Source organism: Onychostruthus taczanowskii, unplaced genomic scaffold (assembly GCF_017590055.1).
Source record: "Onychostruthus taczanowskii isolate IOZ18803 unplaced genomic scaffold, ASM1759005v1 scaffold10, whole genome shotgun sequence".
Classification (NCBI taxonomy): Eukaryota; Metazoa; Chordata; class Aves; order Passeriformes; family Passeridae; genus Onychostruthus; species Onychostruthus taczanowskii.
Genome location: NW_024496526.1, coordinates 3,957,832 through 3,976,168, shown reverse-complemented (window position 1 = coordinate 3,976,168; position 18,337 = coordinate 3,957,832). Strand labels below are relative to the sequence as shown.

The window sequence follows — 18,337 nt, the reverse complement described above, 5'->3', positions numbered from 1 at the left end:
TTGAATGCAATGGGCTAGACTTCTAGAGTTAGTTATCTAACAAGTGCATTTTCTTCCAGGAATCCTCTTGCTGAGTGCCCTCAACTAATATTTGGAATAAACAAAATATACCTTGCACAAGAGGTTTGAAAAAATTTGGCTTTATCTCTGTACCAATTTCTCAGTGTCACATAAATGACTGTCCAGTTACTAAGGAAAGAGGATAAAGCAGAAAGAACACACATGATGGCCCAAACTCCTCCTCCCCCACCCAAAACTGGCATTCATTTCATTTTAATGAAAAAGCAATCTACATGTACCTATACAAGAACACATATATTACTGAAAGACACAAAAATCAAACATCATTGCAGAGAACAAACAACCATCAAATTCTTACATTCAGTCAAAAATGAAGTATTAAAAGTTCCCTTCTACAGCAGCAACTTGATTCCAGGAATTTCAGTTCTTACAGCAAACAAACACAGTCATTATGTATTTTTATATTTTCATTAAAGTGAGCAGACATAGGAACATTTGCCTTAAAGTGAATAAAAAATTTAAAAATATAACCGCTTCAAGTGATGTATTACAAAACTTCGATTTTTTAAATGGCATCTCTGCATTATTTGCTAAAACCACACCTAAAGACAGTAACGAAAAAAATTCTGTTAACATTGTAAGATAACAAGTATGGATAAAAGGTGTTTTAGCTGGCAATGAAGAATTCCAAATTTCTCCTTTCCTAGTGTAGCATACTGCAGAAAGCACTGCAATATACACCACGGATTTTTCATGTTAAATCTATAATGTATTTATTATCACTGTATCTATTATCTGCTTATTCTGTTATCAAATTTAAGTTGCAGCCAGCTTAACTCCTTTATGTCATTATATCTGCAAACAATTCAAAACATTCAAAAGATGATATGCCACATTAGTTTGAAACATTAATAACAGTATTCCATCTTATTTTTATTTATTTTCAGATAAATACTTACTCTAGTTGGTAAAACCATTGTTGAACACTCAGTACGTGGCTGAACAGAAATAGTGTAGAGCTAACACTGACCCAAGGGTTACTGATGCAACTAATAGTAAAAGATGTCAATTACCTTCTCTGTAAATTCATCAAGGACAGAAGGATTCCTAAACATTCCCTCTTGGCTATCTTCACTGCAAAATAAGTATTCTTTTTATTCACTTCTGGCTGGGATTCTCCATTACTTAATGCTCGTGTAAATGGATAATCTGTCTTTTATATCTTTTCCCTTCCCAAAAGACTGAATGTTTTCAGGGTGACTGCTTTCAGAGGAGGGATGTACAATGTAAAGCCTTTCAAAAGTTTTAAATATAAACCAACAAAATCAAGGCACTTAATGTAGATACATATGAGCAAAATAAATTATTACTGAGAATGATAAGGTCAAATCACAAAGTGAGATTATCAGCAAGGGTAAAATCACTTTCTTTTACAGCTTTGGTTTGAACTTGCCAGAAACAAGCTTTTTCAGCATTTCAGAATTTTTTCCTTCTGGTGGGGAGGGCCATCTGTCATGATCTGAGGAAAACAAATACAAGAATTTACTTAGTTGATTGAGAAACTAGACATTTTACTTTTGTGTCCTCCCACTGCACAACTTCAGTCACTTGAAGGGCATTATTTTGTAGCCAATTTCTTTCTTACCAGGTATTTCTAGGCCATGGCCATACAAACTCTGGCCACCATCCACAACCATGGTTATCCCAGTTATGAATGATGCAGCTGGAGACAGCAGGAAACATACTGCAGGAGAGATCTAGCAAAAGAATGACATTTTAAAATCTTAATTTTAAAATGTCAAATTTTCACCTTTCTTAAACTGCGGAGAATTGTTCATGTCAAAGAAGTTTGTGAAAACTTTTACAGGCAAGATCTAGTAACATTTTCTACTTAGTAATGAAAACTGTAACAGCCTTCCAGCCACAAACATCAAGTATTTAACAGAGGAAAACTAGTAAGCTGTCAGAGAGCAGCATCAGATACCACAAAAACCAAAAAGATACACTTTTTTCCCCTTAATATTCATTCTTTCAGTCCTTCCTACTGAAGCCAACTTTTTCAAGAAATAATGTCTAGTATCAAACACTTCAGCTGTAAGAGGCAGCTGAATTAAATTTTCTGTGTAACAGTGACTACTGGTTAAGTCTCTCACTTGGCACAACCACACACTGGTACAAGCTTTCTTCTTTTTAAATATTCCATCACAGCGCAAAATTAAATCTTTTTTGTTCTCCATACAATAAAGTGGCTTCAAAATAGAGACACAGCAGTAGGTGTACCAGAAGCATTCTGAAATACATTACCTCCTCAGGAACAGCTGACCTCTTGGCAGGAACCTTTGGTATGCTCTTTAACCACATCATTACACCTTGTTCTCCATAGTTTGCAACAGCAGTTTCCGAAAATACCAGTCCCTATTTAAAAACAGCACCATGAAACTTAAGTTCTCTTGCATACATTTAAACTGATCATTCTAAAATTGTGGAGTTGTCATTACTGATTTTTTGTGGGACTGAACTATCTAAAGAGCACTTGAATACAAGTTTTTGAATGTAATGGCATAGTATAATTTATACAAGAAGGTAATTTGGCTGCTAGCCACATCTCTGTTCAAGCACAATAATTCTGATTATTCCAATTCTCTGCTGTCACTTCAATAACACAAAAGTGGAGTATAAAAAAACTCAGATGCTGCTTTGAAATTACAAGCATTTCATGTTAAATTACAGCAGGAAACTACAAAGCCACAAGAACAAGTTCTCCAAAGTTTCTTGTCATCTGTAGGAGTACTAGACCGATTTATTGTGAATTACCGAAGCAGACAGATTTCAGTCAGAATTCTGACTCTCCCTACTTAGCTGCTCTAGAAGCAGAAAAAGATGACTGTGTTTGCTCTGGTGACCACACAGTCACCAGAGTGACTGGTGAGAAGGAAGTTTTGAGAATAAGATAGCAATGTGAGCACAGAGTTACATTCACCAGTTAGGACAGAACTTCTGGGAGTCAAGTTAAAGTAAAAGAGCAACATTTGAATTCACCCGTGAAGCGTATACTAAGATGTTGAAGATACCTGTATAATGTAAGTGAAACTCTTTTTTTCAGAATGCACACTTCCCTCTTTAAGTATCCATTCCCTACAGGTTATTCTCCTCTCCTAAAGCAGTAATAATTTTGTATTGTTACCACAGACCTGATGGGTCCACAAAGGTGACAGAAGTATTATTGTAACTACAACATGGACTTTTGTTACCAGCATAGTAACAAAGCTAGCAAATACTTCTAAAAGAGCCAAAGCCCTGAAGTGTTTGCTTGTCAAAAACGTCTTCTGACATGTGCTATAATTTCTAATCAGCATGATTCATTAGATAATTAGCATGCCTGAAAAGTATATTCACATAATAATGCTGTCTTAATTACTTACTTCCCCAAGACTTGATAAATCAGAAAAAGCAGATAAACAGGAAATACAAGTCAGTACATCTTAACATCTAACATGTCTCCAGATGAATCGGGTCTCACAAAGGTTACATAAAAGCCTTTACCTGGATGATTAAGACACATCTGCCATTAAGCATTCTATGCTATGCCAAACAAAGCAAGCCAGATGTTTCAGGACAAGAGGCACAACAGAATACACAGACATTCTACAAAAACAGTAGCAAGATCTTCCTAGGGATCACTTAAACAAACATGACACTTCACTTAAGACACTGTGAGATAAACTAAATTCTGACTGTGGAAGTGGCTGACAAAGTATATGTTTCCTTTTTTAATTTCAAGGGAGTAAATGTGCAAAATAAATTGTGGATAAGAGAAAACCAAAACAGATCACACATTCTCATATGCCAAGGCTAGAGCTTCTATATAACTTCTGTATTTGCAGCACTATAAAATGTAGCTGCTCTTTCTATACAGTTACTTAAAACAACTCTACCTGCTGTCTACTTCCTCAGAAATGTGGCAGGCATATTTTAGCTGACCTGTATAGTGGTTTCCTGTCTGCATCAATTTGTTATGAAAAAAATCAAAACACACATTTTTACATATGATTTCTCTGAGAGAAAGTACACTCCAATTACAGTGTCATTATGTGCCTAAAGTTAAACTAACTTAACATGTAGGAGACAAAGTAAAAGGCATTATGTGAGACACTCAGAGATTTTCAAAATAAGTTTGTAAACATAGGTGGAAACCATCAGCATTACCTGAACCTCAAACAGAAAGGTTTCCTGAACTCAGAAGTAATGTATCCATTACTGAAACACAGAGCATTCAGTAATTTTATGTCAAGGCTTTGTAAGACAGGTCACCAACTCCTACCAGTATTATTTCATTTAGCTATAAAAAAACTAAAAACCAAGCGTGCCAAGTAAAGGCAGAAAGCAGAAGCAATTTTATCCCACATCCTCTGACTCATCATCCAAAAGTACAAAACACTGTCAAATGGTCCAAAGAACACAGTAAGGGAATTATAAAGAAACAAATATATAAACAATCCACAAGCAGTTACTGGTAATACATTTAAAAAATTATTTAAAAATCTGTTTTGGTCCAAAAGCTCTAACTATGAACATATGTAATAGCTAATTTTACTCAGACCATTTGCTATTACTTACAGGAGCAACACTGTTGATTCTTACTCCACTGTGAGCCCATTCTAAAGCTAAAGTCTTGGTTAGGTTATCCACTGCAGCTCTTGCAGCTCCTGTGTGCCTATGGAGAAAAGAAAGCAAAGGAAGCATCTGTTCCCTTAGCTAGGAGTGTCCAGTGCTAATTCTACTGCAGCCTCATTAGGGTATCAGAGTGGTTTTCTGTGGCTGGACCAAGCATCTGGAAGAGAGAGACTCTCTAGTTTCCAAGTTTGACCATAGCTTCACTGTTTAAACAAGCAATGATTTCCTGTCATTGCTAGAAACACTTAAAATCTCTTTCCCAATGCAACACGGGGTCAGCAACACTCTACTGCAGGAGGAGGCTTATAAAAAGAGAAACAACTGAATTTCAAACTGTGTAAAACTACCTGTAGCTTGCACAGGTAAAGCAACACCTGGAAGAACAGTGGTCTGGAAGATTTAAACAATCTTCTGACAAACATGATTAAAGTAAATCACTGTTCAAAAATTACTGTAGGTGGATGGAGATAGAGAGAATCAGAGTGAACTCCTACACCTCGCTGCTGTAGGTAACCAGTCTGAAATTATTACAAGTTTGAACAAATGCAAACAAAATTACTGCAGTAATGAATGGTAGACAGCTGTAGTCAGAGAAAATGAATAAATTTAGCTGCTTTAGCTAGCAAAAGAGACTAAAAGGAGACAGATACAATAGGTTCTCAAATACAGGGAAAGAATTAGAAAAGAATAAACCTAAGATAACTTATTCATGTGTTCAGGCCAGAAATAGATAACCACTAGGCACACTCTGAGGAAACATGACAACTTCTCAAAAATTCAAAATTAATCATTCAAAATTAATATTTATAAAAAACTCTTATCAGGTGACTTTAGGCATGAGTGGTGGCTGGACTTGTAAAGGCATATCTTTTTCAACAGTACATTTCTGCAAGAAGTTCCAACTCAATTTAATTTGCAAGTAGTTTTGTCTATCCACCTGCATACAACGGTTACTTAGGAAAATTTTTTCACAGTTATTCAGAATGAGCTTATTTTTCCTCTTAGTTCAACTCAAATTGAAACATCTTCAGCCTATTTGCTGTGACAGCTGAACCAGATACCACAGTGGAGATACTCAAACAACTGTAGCTTCAGCACCACCGTGTGGATCTCTATATTTATTCTGTACTGTGAAGAACAAGCTAGTGAGAAAATATGCTGCTGCTCCTTAAAATATGTTGGTTTTGAAAGCATTCAACCCTGAATGAGGACGAAGAGACCTAATGCAATTCTTACTCAAAATATATTTTTATATTTCTTCAACAGAAACTCAATTTCCAAGTTAAAAAAAAAAAAAACAAACCAAAAAAAAACCCAGAAAAGGGAACCATTTCTAGTTAAAGCTTCACTGGCAAGTCTTGCTTCATAGTTTCTTACAAACAAGTGGAGAGAGACCAGAGATGCCACCTACTGGATTATTAATAGATCCCCACACATACAGCCAAGTGATACCCTTTCTCTCTCTTGACCTAACTACTGTATTTCTATATTCTGCTGCTGCCCAGTACACACCTTTCTGAAAGGTTTAGGAACAGTTAGTATTTCTAGGGGAAAAATATAGGAAAGTATAAAAAGAAAATATATATTACGACATCCCAGGAAAGCCATTTCTCACGGCAGCAGTAATGTTGACAATGGCTCCTCCATGTTCCTGCATCCAGGCATTGTACACTGTATGAAGGAGGAAGATAACCTATAAATATCAGAAGAAATGCATACAAATGAACTTGCCAACTGGAAACCAAATTTGGAGTCTTAACTGCAATCACATTACACATTTGTCATACTGGTTTAGAAAACCAATCTGCTGTTTGTACCACAGCCTTGCCAATCCAGAGGTGAGACCATGAGGCAACAGGCACAGTCCAGGTAAGGCTCAAGGATTGTCACGAAGCACTTGATGGAAATTAAGACTTCATGTTTCCATGTAAATTACTTTCATTTCCACATTCCAAATGCTATCTGAGAATGATATACCATACTAAAATTTAAGCCTAAATTTATATCCCTGAAGAAAGTATTTTCCTATGTTATACACAGTGAATACAAGCCACAAAAGTTAGGGGGTTTTCCTATAGTCATTTAAATGAGTATCCAAGTCAACTGACTTCCCAAACCTGGCCTTAACCAGAAGATCATGCTTGTCTAAATGTATATTTGTATTTATGAACAAATGTAATATACCATTTAATGCAAAGCTTTGGACGAGACTCAGGAAAACAAATATCCACTGTCAGATAAGTGAATGAAAAGAAGCTAGGGAAACTTGACATTCCTTATCTTCTGGTATTTCTGTAAAAAAACATAAAAAGCTTAATGCTCAGACTTACCTGCTTTGCAACAATAGAAGGTCCCTGTCAGATTTGTGTCTATCACGGCGTTCCAGCCTTTTGCACGGATGGCTTCAGAAGGACTTGCAAACTGGCCCCCTCCATTATTGACCAGGAAGTCAATCTTCCCATGCAGACTCAGTGTAGACTTCACCAAAGCTTCTACCTGAAACAGTATTTGTTAGTGTGGCATGCTGATCAATGTCTACACCCAGTTTTGTTCTCAGACAGTATATTCTCCTTCATGCCCTTTTCACAGAAAAAGAGGAGGTCTAGCCTTCAGAGAGGCTGCAAGATTGGTAGGACAGGTTTAGCCAGCCAAGAAGGACTGGGTTGTATCCACGTTTACTTTGGAAATTTTGCTGGTATAATGCAGGTGCTGCATAAAATACCAGCACCCAAAGAAGAAGGGGATTTAAGCTGCTGAAGATTTGTAAAATCAAACAGACACAAAAGCCCACTACAGACAACCTATTAAGAATCTCCTGATGTTTTTCAGAAGAGTGGGGGTGTTCACATGAGATCTGCAAAGAGTTCCATATAAGGTAGCTACTGTTATTTTTATCTGACCACATACCTGACCATTTAAAATAGAAAACATAATTCATCCTGTGGAGTTTTATCACCTTTATATAGAAGTTCAGTATATTCACTACAGCTCTGACATATGAGTTGGCAATAGCCAGTCTTCTTACACAGAGCAAGAAGGTTAATTACCCGACAAAACATGAAGTCTAAAAAAATGCTGGAAATACAAATTATCTTCTTAAGCAAAACTATTATTGCAAGACAGTAATAAGAACTCCATAGCTACTTAATAATTTAATATTTATCTAAAGAAACAAGAAATGGGACAAAATTATTGTTTCCTGCTTACATCATCAATCATAATTAGACACCATGCATCAGTTATTCCTACTCAAGCATATATAAAAAGATAACCTAGCATCTGTGGTCAGAGAAAACAGAACAAAAACAGAAAAAAAAAAAAAAAAAAACCAGAAAACCAAACAGGTGGAGCAATTCTGCCACTCAAACAGATTGGGCTAGGGGAAGAATATAAATCAGCCTTTCTCTGTATTGAGTTAGCAATAGAACATCAGAAACAAAAAAAAAGTGCAAGCAATGCATTATCTGTATCACACAATGAGTGTTACCACCCAGTCTCACAAATAGGTGCCTTACTATCTACTTACTAATCTTTTATTTCTAACAGCACAGAATGGTTTAACAGGACAGAATGGATCCTGTAAGCATGCACCTCTTGAAAGAACAAAACCCTAAACAAACATATAATGAGTGAAAAACTAGTGCCTGCTGGGAAAAAATGCCTTCAATACCTAAACCCCATCTTCAAATTCTGAATGTCAGCTTATTCCTCACTTATTAGTCACTGCAGGTTGTGGGATGTTAGAAAAAGCCCAGAAAACCAAAACATCTGTGACAGCAGTCCCAAACTCATAGCTTGCAAGAACAGCCATGCCACAAGGACATTCTGGCTTTTACTTTTCTCTTGTTGTGAGCAAAGGCAAGTTCTGTCTGGCTAGGCAGCAAAAGTTAAGCTTTGCTCAGCAATAACAAACTCTTCTCCCTGTCAGTCTGAGAATCTTGCTTTGAATATTACTCTCTGTAAGTTACTGAAATATGGGCTCATTTATGGAACAGAAATGGTTTCAGTACAAAGAAGATTTGAACAGACTAAGGCTATTCACACTGTGGAAATACGAGAAAGAGAGAAAGAATGAAAAATGCTAAGAATGATAAAAAGAAAAGACTGAAAACAAATTAACAAGAAAAATCCACTGAAAAGAGACATTAAAACAACTTTTCAACAGCTGGAAAAAATGTATCTTATATGCCATAGCATATCAATTCAAAATTGTTCATCTGTTGCACTTAAGGAACTGTTGTTGCTCCTATGAGTTGCACCATATTCTCAGGGGGAAAAAAATTAGAAACCAACCACAACAAACACATATCAGTTCTGCTTTCTGAAAGCCAGGAAAGGCCAGAAGGTTCTCCAGTGACAGCTCAGATGGCTCCAGCTGTAGCAATCTTCACAAAGTCTTCTGTGCTGTAGGAAAGTATCACTGCAGTGCTTCTCCCACTTACAGCAAACATGGTGGCAGGGGCCAGCAGCACAGGGAGAAGGAGGGTCTGGCAGAACACATTTAAATCACAGTGACTACTAAAGAAGATTCTTTTGTATTGCTGTAATTAAAATATCCACTTGGAAAGAACTTCTTAGAAAAGCTATTAAAGACTCTCTTTGGAAGCAAAGCAAAGCTGCATGAGGTTGAGCTACTAGTTTAAGACATTCTTCTGAAAAAGACAGAAAAGAATAAAATCAGGCACTTCAGACATAACCAGAAGACTGGAACATATAATAAAGAACAATAAGGAACTTATCTGCCATGTGACTTCAACTTAGATGTATTAGGCAGTAGCATATACTCACAAACAACTGAGGTGACAGCAGTCACTGACTCGGGGAAAAGGGACAAATGTCCACATGCATTCACAGGCAGCCCTAAGCGAGTAAAATACACAGGAAAACAACCCACTACAGAGTTTCAGAGATTTGTGATATGGTGGCTAGAACTAATAGGCATTCTGGCACAGTGGTAACAGGTATTTTTACTGTGTTACTGCTGTGTTATTTAAAAGTACAACAAGAAGAATCTCTTATCCACAACTCCCCACCAAGCTACAGTCTTTCAATACAGGCTTCACACAGACAGGCATTAAGTATTTATAAACCGACTGAGCCTATGCTAAGCTATAAAGTTTATTGGAAAAGAAAAGCAGCTAGTGAGCTCAGACAAAAGGTATGTGCTAAGTAGCACTGCACTGAGTCTCTCTGAAGTTGTCTTGTTGATGTCCAGTTGACAGATTTTACCCTCAGGGTCTGGTCCAGCAGCAGGTTCTGTTGCTGGAGTTCAAGTATGGAAAGGAGACACCATGAACAGAATTCTGAATTGTTGATTTCAAGAACAGCTGTGGCCCACCAGAAGTACAAGGATTTCTTTTCCACTTACCTAGACACGTAAGCTTCTACTAATCTAGGTGCCAGCTAAAGAAATGTTTGTCCACAGAGCATTGCAAAAAGGATTTACAAGTATAAGGATTTAAAGAGTACTGCTGCCTGTCTCAGAACGCTGTCAAGGCCACAGAAGGAACTTGCCAAAAGATGACAAGCCACCAAAGCAGGAGCTTCTTGAGAGAAGAACAGAAGGGAGGAATTTGCAACAGGAAAGCATTAATTCCAGACCTAGCAGAGGTAAGATCAGGTTAGAACATCTTGGTTAATGCATCCAGACAAAAGTGCCCATTGCAGCAAACTGTGGGAAAGGAAGCAACTGCTCATACACATCACCCCAAGTTATGGGAATGGCACCTGTGACCACCCCATGGATACTTGAAACTTGGCCAGTGTGAAGGTGGTATCCCCAGAAGACTGAGAGGACACAGCTGCATCCACAGCTCGTGACCATCATCTGCTTGGTCTCCATCTCTCTCAGGCTCTCTCCCTGCCTTCCTCCCCTTAATTCAGACATTCATTCCTCATGTCTTGTCCCTGTCAACAGATTTTGCTGTTGCTCAAAATTCAAGACACAAAAAGAGATAAATAAAGATACACATGCACACAGAACTGTCTGGTTTGCATCTCAGCAAGATGCAAAAGATCTACTCTTAACACATTATGAGGCCAGGAAATATGCAAACAATGAAAATCACTTCAGTTTCATAATCACTAAGAAGCAACATCTATCACTATATACACTCCATACCACAGGAAAAGGGAACAGGTGCACAATCACTACTCCAGGATAAGGTCCCATGACAGAACATAGAAATATATTCTAATGACAGAATAGAGAAACCTCAGGTCCTCTTATCCCAGAACCCTCTACTCTGCCATTTAAAAAAAAATAAAACAGGTTTTTTACCCTTTACAGAACACTCAATGGAAAACTAGTCAAAACCAGCAGCAAACTCCTGACAAAAATAAGCCTGACAGGTTATGCAGTGGTTCAAAATCCTCCATCAAGCAGGATTATTTCTTGCACATTAAACAAAAAGTAAGCTTTGCTAGAAAGCAAAAGGGCTTCTGAGGATGAAGATTTAGAGACTTAAAAATATGAATTCATTAAGCTATTCCCATGATATTTGCCATCAAGTTTCTGCAGTAATTAATTCACTGCACCTTCTTTGCCTATTCCTAGGCCAGAAAGAGCTCTAACAAACATCCTGGACTACATGGTGAGGGATGAACCTTCTAATGCTCGAATTTCACAGATCCAAACTAGAGGCATGAACCGTGTCATCTTCAAAGCAGGTCAGTTACTTTAAGATTTGCAATAGGAGGCAAAAAATAATCTTCTGGCAATTTGAAAGCAACTTCATCTTTCTTAAATTTTCCCTATTCAAAGTCCCTCCCTCCAGTTTATAAAATTCAAACCAGGACAAAATTTATAGAGGCCTTTAGAGAAATGCAGAACAACTGATAGAGAAGGAGGGATTATAAAAAATGGCATTGTGTAATAAGAAGAAATGGTGTGATCCTACAGGTGATCTGGGTGGCTTCCTTTAATACAAAGATTTACTCTTAGAAAGACTTCAATGAGATGTCAGAGAGAATGATATATTAAATGAATTATGTACTTCTTCAGGAAACTTCCTGGGCTTTGAAGCTTGTGATAGATCACTTCTGACATCTAAGGGAGCTTGAACTCCGAAGTTTTTTTTTCTCCTGTTGCAACATTTATTATGTTTTTCTCCTGCACATGTTCTTTGGTACCTGGTATAAGAGCTAAGAAGGAGGATGTTGTGACTCACACAGAATTCTTGCAGGGGCTGCTCCTCTCTACCCAACAATGTGCTCCCGTGATTTCTGAGGTAAATACTCTTCACTCACACTAAGCTGAAAGCAAACAATGAGTTGTAATGTTACTAATGAGTAGCACATAGGACCAACACAGTTGTAACTAGTCTCACTTCTTTCATGAGGGAAACCAAAAGCTGACATGCCCTCTCATCCCCTCTTCCACTGTAACAGGAAACTCTTCATGTATTTGTGAAAATACTGAAGTGAGTTATATTAATGTGTTACCTTTACTCAGTATTTGCCTCCTAGGCTGGAAAAATCCTTAACAACATCTTCTACTGATTCCTGTTCCTATGACTCCAAGTCGCAGGCACTAAATTTTAAGTTAAGAATGGAGTAGGTTTTAAAAGTGGATGTACATACTCTCTGAATCTAAGTAAAAGCCCAAAGGTACTTTTCCTCTAGTTTCTACAAGGCAAGCAAGTGAAAATTAGGAAAAAAGTACTTTTCACCATTGCTGCTCTAGGAGACATACTAAATAAGCAATAGTAAGCAGTGGGATGTGGAAAACCTGCCAAACATCTCAGTTCTGACTGTTTTTAGCAGCATAAGTTAACAATCGTTAATTTGAGTTTATCTAGTTTCAACCTACAAAGTACGTAAATGTAAGGAAGCACTATCCTCACTACAAATTTGAGAGCTGAAAACACAAATTTCTGGTCCAACAGTAAATTCAGAAATTAAGTAACACACGGTCAGGATTTAGAAATCTTTGAGAATCTCAGCATTAACAGAAGAGAACAGAGCCAGAGAGGCACAAGCTGAAGAACAAAAATCACAGGATGTCTCTAACCAATAAAATATCTGGTCTTGGAGATGGGCATCTGGAATGGAGAAATATTTACCAGGTACACAAGTTCTTATGTTAACACGCAACAGAAACTGCATTCATTATTCAGATCGTCAGTAAAAGGCTTATGAAATTTTCATAGTAATTTTTTTCTAAATAGGACTTGAACAGAAATAAGTAAAAGCAATTGCAGAACTGAAGTGAGTCAAAGAATAAGACTAAATCAATGACTGAGAAGTTCAAGACTAGAGTTTAAACTGTCTTTTTCCTCTGAAGCCTCTCTTCAATAGAAACAGACATGAAAGGTTGAAGAGAACTTCCACTGACAGGAGACATCCAATAGAAGCTTCACTAATATAATATGAAAAGTTCTAGGAAAGTTCTGGTGTGTCTGTAAATGGGCAGAGTTTAAATTGGAAACAGGACAATTCTAAGATAAAACTGCAAGGTAATAGCAAAGACAGAAGTTTCTTCAAGTATCAGTATGGCTATCCATAACACAGAATAATGCCTAAACTCTTTACACAGCATTATAAAGAAGGCTTGAAAAGCACTTTCAAAAATTTCCAAAGCCACTTAAGCCTGTTTTGTCAAATAGGCATTTAGCCACACTTAAGAAGAAAATAAACAAGGAATGTCAGTTTAGTGGAGATTACCTTATTTCACCATCCAAGCAAGCCCCAAACTATCTCACAGACCACTGTAGTTCTCACTGGTCAATTCCACACTGATAAAGAAGTCAGGTTCACCTGCAGAAGGTTGCTAAGTATGCCAGAGTACTTTCTGCAAGAAACAAACCTGAAAAAAAAGCTTAAACCTTTTTTCCTCTTTACCTCTTTTCTTTCCTGTAGCTTTAATCATGCAAGTTGCCCTCTGACATCTGCCATAACCTATTATGTTGCACTGCTGATGCTAGTAAATATACACCTAAAATTCACTGGTAAGTGAAGTGACATACTGCACAGCCCCAGGGTTCATCTCCTTCAGGAGAGAAAGTCTGAGCAGATCACTATAAATATTTTATGGCAAAAACTGTTCCACAAGGGAAGAATTTTAATTTTTGTTTTATGGCTATATCTTAGAATATTTCCAGCATCCTTATAGCTACTGAAGGTCATTAATATTTAGGTTAAGAGATACTTTGAGAGGTTTAGAAAAATGCTGTAATCAGTGGTTACTGAAAGATTTTCTAGCTATCTTCAAAAAGTTAAAAATCCAACCTGAAGTTGGGCTTTTAAATATTTAATTACAGAGATAAAAGAACTAGGAGGTGCATGCAGACTTGAAGAACCTGGATTATGTACTTTTGCCCTTATCTTCCCTTTTCTGTAATATGAAGAAAAAAATTTAAAATCAACTTGAATAGTAACAGAGTTTGCAATGAGAAATACCTCAAACTGTAACCAAAATTTCTGACATGGCTAAAATATTATGTATCTGTGGGGTTTTTTGGCTTTACTACAAGCCAAACTGACAATGCAGGGCACTCGTGTCAAGTCACAAGCATTCAGATTCCATGCTATGCCTTCCTGTTTGAAGGAACTATTCTGAGGTCTCCATCTTCACAAGTTTACACCCCCTCACTTCTGTCACAGCAATGTGACAAAATCATGCTAAGTGGGCTCTGCCTCACTGCAGAACATGCCAGTTACAAGGCCTGCATCTCCCAGAAATATCTGAAATATGTAAGCGTGGTCAGAAAAATATTTGCCAATATTTACAAATGCTTTTTTGCTTACATGGCTAACAAATGTCTTTCCTTGAGAAGCACACCTATCCAGATGAATTTACTGATCTTTGCTCCACCTTTCCCCTGATCTAAGCTACTTTTGAGAAGGCCAGAAATCTTTAGAGATCTGAGAATTTATATACACAATATGCTTCTGATATGTTAAGCCCCAGAACTAGGTCACTAATCGTTACCTCTTCTTCTTTGCGGATATTGCACGCTATGGGGGTCACCTGGGCAGGACTCATGGAGGCAAATCTGTTATTCAGCTCTTCTGCAGCAGCTTTTAATCGGTCAAATTTACGAGAGGCAATAACAACACTGCAACCTGTGTGTGGAGACAAAATGAAACATAATTCAGCTAACACAATTACGCTGGTTTTTAGTAACATCATGGAGATATCTTGTAGGATGTGCATTTATTAGTCACTGACTAGAAAACACAGTGTTGAAATTCTTGCAAGAGAGAAATGACTGATGTCAGATGCTTCTTAGCAAAAAAATCCCTCTGTGCCAGGAAAAGAGCAATTAAAAAAAAATGTCCACAAGATTTCCTCTCCTTCCTGCAGAAGAGAAGATAGCCTGTGAGTTGCAGAGTCAGCAAAGCAGCTTTCAGACATCACTTCTGCTGCTTCTGCTCACAGCTGCCTCATTTATCAATTAAGTGATTTAAAGATGTTTCTGCAGGTCTTGATTACAAAAAATGCTTGCTCTCAGAACCACAAAAATAATCTTCTTGTACAACTGGCTGTAATTTTGACTAGCAGTGAGTAAATGTAATGGTCTGGTTTTTAACTCTGCAGAGACTGAAGGAAAGGATAATAGCCTCACAAGATCAATCCCTATCTGCAGTCTACAGACAGCAGGAACAGAGCCCTCCCTGTGGCACTGCAGAATTCTAGCTGCAGAAAGGAGAGAAAAAATAAGGCAGGAGCTCAAGTACTCCCTTTTTTCAGCATTTAGAGGCAGAAGGATTCATTCTATGGAGAAAAAACAATGCAGGTGCCAAACTTAAGTCAAGCACTCATACTACAACCAGTCTAATTTCTTCATCTTCTTTCCACATCAGTGGACGCAGGACAGCTTTAGGGCTTCAGCAATTGCTACTACACAGACTAAATGAAAGGACACCAAATTAATTCCTAGTGCAAATCCAGCAGGCATGCAATATGATGCAATGGATAAGCAAATTACTAGCCAAGCAGGTCTTGCTCCCAGTTTGCTCCTTCCATCTTAGCATTTCAGCCGAAGTAATCTCTTCTTCGTATCAGGTCTGCTTCTCATCTGCTTTAATATAAACCATCCTCAGCCAGCCAAAAAAAAAAAAGGAAAAAGTTAACATCTTGCCAGGTGTGGGTTTTTTTCCCTCCTCTGCTGCAGAGTGGAATTTGGCCTCTCATGTGATCAAGCAAACACCAGAATCAACTCTAAACAACTAGAGGGAGGAAAGAGCAGCAAGCTGTTCATTTGACTCAGGCTGTCTCATGAAACATATATTTAAAAAAAAAAATTAAAAATAGAGGGGTTTAATTCTTCCAGGGGAAAGCTTTACAACTATGTGTCCTTAGGAATAGGCGCTTCACCTTTAATTAGTGACCATCTTAAAACAACACATATAAAGACAGTAGTCACTGGTTTTTTCTAAATTAAGAACTCCATTCACTTGCACAACCTAACTAAAGCAAAGTTCATAAAATGCCACACACAATTACCAGTTAACACAAAATACTGAATCACAGTAGCCCAGTTGTATTTACCAACTTAAGTGCTTATTAACAGACACATTGATATAGAATAAGGTCCAGTAAGAGACTATATTTTTGCTAAATGTACTAACTGGGAGAGGGAGAGATTCTAATCACTGAAGAACATTTGGTACATAGTGTGCAAGCTGAAAACGTCACTTAATTTTCTTCACAAAGAATGACCACACCATTTCCTCATAGGGTCAGGGAAAACAGCACACATTTCCAGATAAAAAGTATAAATTTGCCCAGAAGGCCTCAAAGGAGACTGGTTATATAAACAATGTTCATCATGACTAGCATTACGGGTCACTGCTCCTTTGCCTGTAAAAACCAGCCCCCCTTACCTGAAGTGCAGAGTATACATGGAAATAGTTCCTAAATCATCATCTTGTCAGGAGTAACCAGCAAGTCTACAGGTGAAGAAGGTTACTCAGTCAGTCCTGAGCCCTGTATAGCTCTTTCTTCATTTTTTCTCATGTGCTTTATATAGATTTGTTTTCTATTGTGTTCTATTTAGGCTGTTACGGACACACTTTTGTTGTTGTATCTTGTTTGAGAAAAATAGCAAAGATCAAATTAAGCACAATTTTAAGGTAACTGGGTAACATCACCAACCAACAGTGTGTGATGGTAAAAAGCACCTCTTTAAAGCAGCATGTAAGGACACCTGGAAAAAAAAATACTCGGTTCCCCAATAATACGAAGGTAACAGAACTAATCCTCCATTCAGCTCTACAAAGCAAGTGGAAAGCTGGGGTAGAAAGGCAAGGAAAGACAGAGATGTCTCCCAGCACAGCGTAACAAAGAAAGCTCTTTACTATGCAGTGCAGCGGTGCACATTCCAACAAGGCAAACCACGGGAGTGTGACACCGAGAGGTGTAACGCTAGCGCCGGCATTCTGAAGGCGCTGACTCTAATGGTGACAATAAACTGTCCAAACCCAGCCTGCTGCCGATGATCCCTAGCAGAGTTGAAATCTGCAGGAAAGGTGTTGCAAAGGTGGATGTAGGAGTCATTCCTACCTCTCCTGGTCTCGTATCAGAAAGTCAGGAGACTGCCTTTCACTGTAGGTTTTACCACTTCTCTGCATTCAGAGGGGAAAGAAAAGCTACGCCGTGCATCATGAAGATGTTCTTCAATTTCAGGACGTTCCTGAAATCGCAGACACCGGGAGAAGCACCGCGTCTCTAAGATGTAACTGTGCGGGCAGCAGTTTAAAGATACTGCTCTGTAAGAATCAAGGTTCAACAACCTCGTAAACCCTCCAGTTAAAGCAAGACGAGAACTCACTGAAGGGAGAGTCTGAGAGAAAGGGTCCTGGTTTAACATAACCTCATTGACCTCTTGTGTTTAAAATAGCGAGTGTTTTGCGGGCCAAAAGGCACAGCCCCACATGAACCTCGCCTCGTACCCCTTGCTGATCTTGTCACAATGTCCCACCCACGGGCTCCTCGCACCGTCCCCGAGAGCCGTCAGCCCCCGAAAGGCAGCACCGCCCGCGGGCACTTCCTGACGGCCCCCCGAACTCCATCCGCCCTCCCAACACCCGCCTGGCCCCGCTGCCCCACCGGGGCTTCCTGCGGAGCCCGCCCCGCGCCCACCTAGCGCCAGCAGGTCGGCGGCGATGGCCTTGCCGATGCCGGTGCCGCCGCCGGTGACAATGGCGACCCGCCCGCGGAGCAGCCCCGCCGCCAGCAGCCCGCGCCCCGCCGCCGCCATCTTCCCCCTGCTTCCCTCCCCGCTGCCCGCCTCAGCCGCGCCAGCCCCCGCCGTGTGACGCGCGGCCCCGCCCGCCCGGAGCTCGGCGCCGGGGACGGCGGAGCGGTGCCGGCGGCGGCGGCGCCCAGGTCCAGTGGCGCGGCACAGCGCGGCACCGCGGCGGCAGGTAAGGCAAGGGGGGCGGTTGTCCGCTGTCGTTATCGCCCGGGTCCCGCCCCGCGGGGCAGACACCGCTCAGCGCCGGGAGGGGTGGTGCCTGGGGTCGCCGCTGCAGCCCCGCAGTGAGCACCCACCTGCCCGCAGCCGCGGGCTCGTGGCTTGCCAGGACGCGTCGCCTTGGTTTTCTATTCCGCTTCGGGTCACCTTCCCCGTGGACGCGGGCAGGCACCCTGAGGAGCAGCGGGAGCGGAGCCGCACCGGGAGCAGCCGGCGGCTGT

General features: G+C 39.5%; 1 protein-coding gene across 1 annotated transcript; it reads right to left on the bottom strand.

Annotated features, from left to right (window-relative positions):
- Positions 1 to 124: 124 nt before the first annotated feature.
- On the bottom strand, positions 125 to 17,912 carry PECR (peroxisomal trans-2-enoyl-CoA reductase). Its single transcript, XM_041409023.1, has 8 exons — positions 17,783 to 17,912; positions 14,627 to 14,760; positions 7,026 to 7,191; positions 6,285 to 6,366; positions 4,639 to 4,735; positions 2,326 to 2,436; positions 1,667 to 1,778; positions 125 to 1,540 (listed from the first exon to the last, which is right to left on the bottom strand). The coding sequence occupies exons 1-8, from the start codon at positions 17,898 to 17,900 to the stop codon at positions 1,452 to 1,454; spliced, it is 909 nt and encodes a 302-aa protein (XP_041264957.1). The 5' UTR covers positions 17,901 to 17,912; the 3' UTR covers positions 125 to 1,451.
- Between the last annotated feature and the right edge of the window lie 425 nt (positions 17,913 to 18,337).

Bases quoted from the DNA above. Each gene is read 5' to 3' on its own strand.
- PECR (XM_041409023.1), bottom strand. From the start codon at position 17,900: ATGGCGGCGGCGGGGCGCGGGCTGCTGGCGGCGGGGCTGCTCCGCGGG. The intron at 7,192-14,626 runs GTAACGATTAGT...ATACTGTTTCAG, and splicing joins ATATCCGCAAAGAAGAAGAG to GTAGAAGCTTTGGTGAAGTC. The intron at 1,541-1,666 runs GTAAGAAAGAAA...TGTTTTCCTCAG, and splicing joins CCATGGCCTAGAAATACCTG to ATCATGACAGATGGCCCTCC.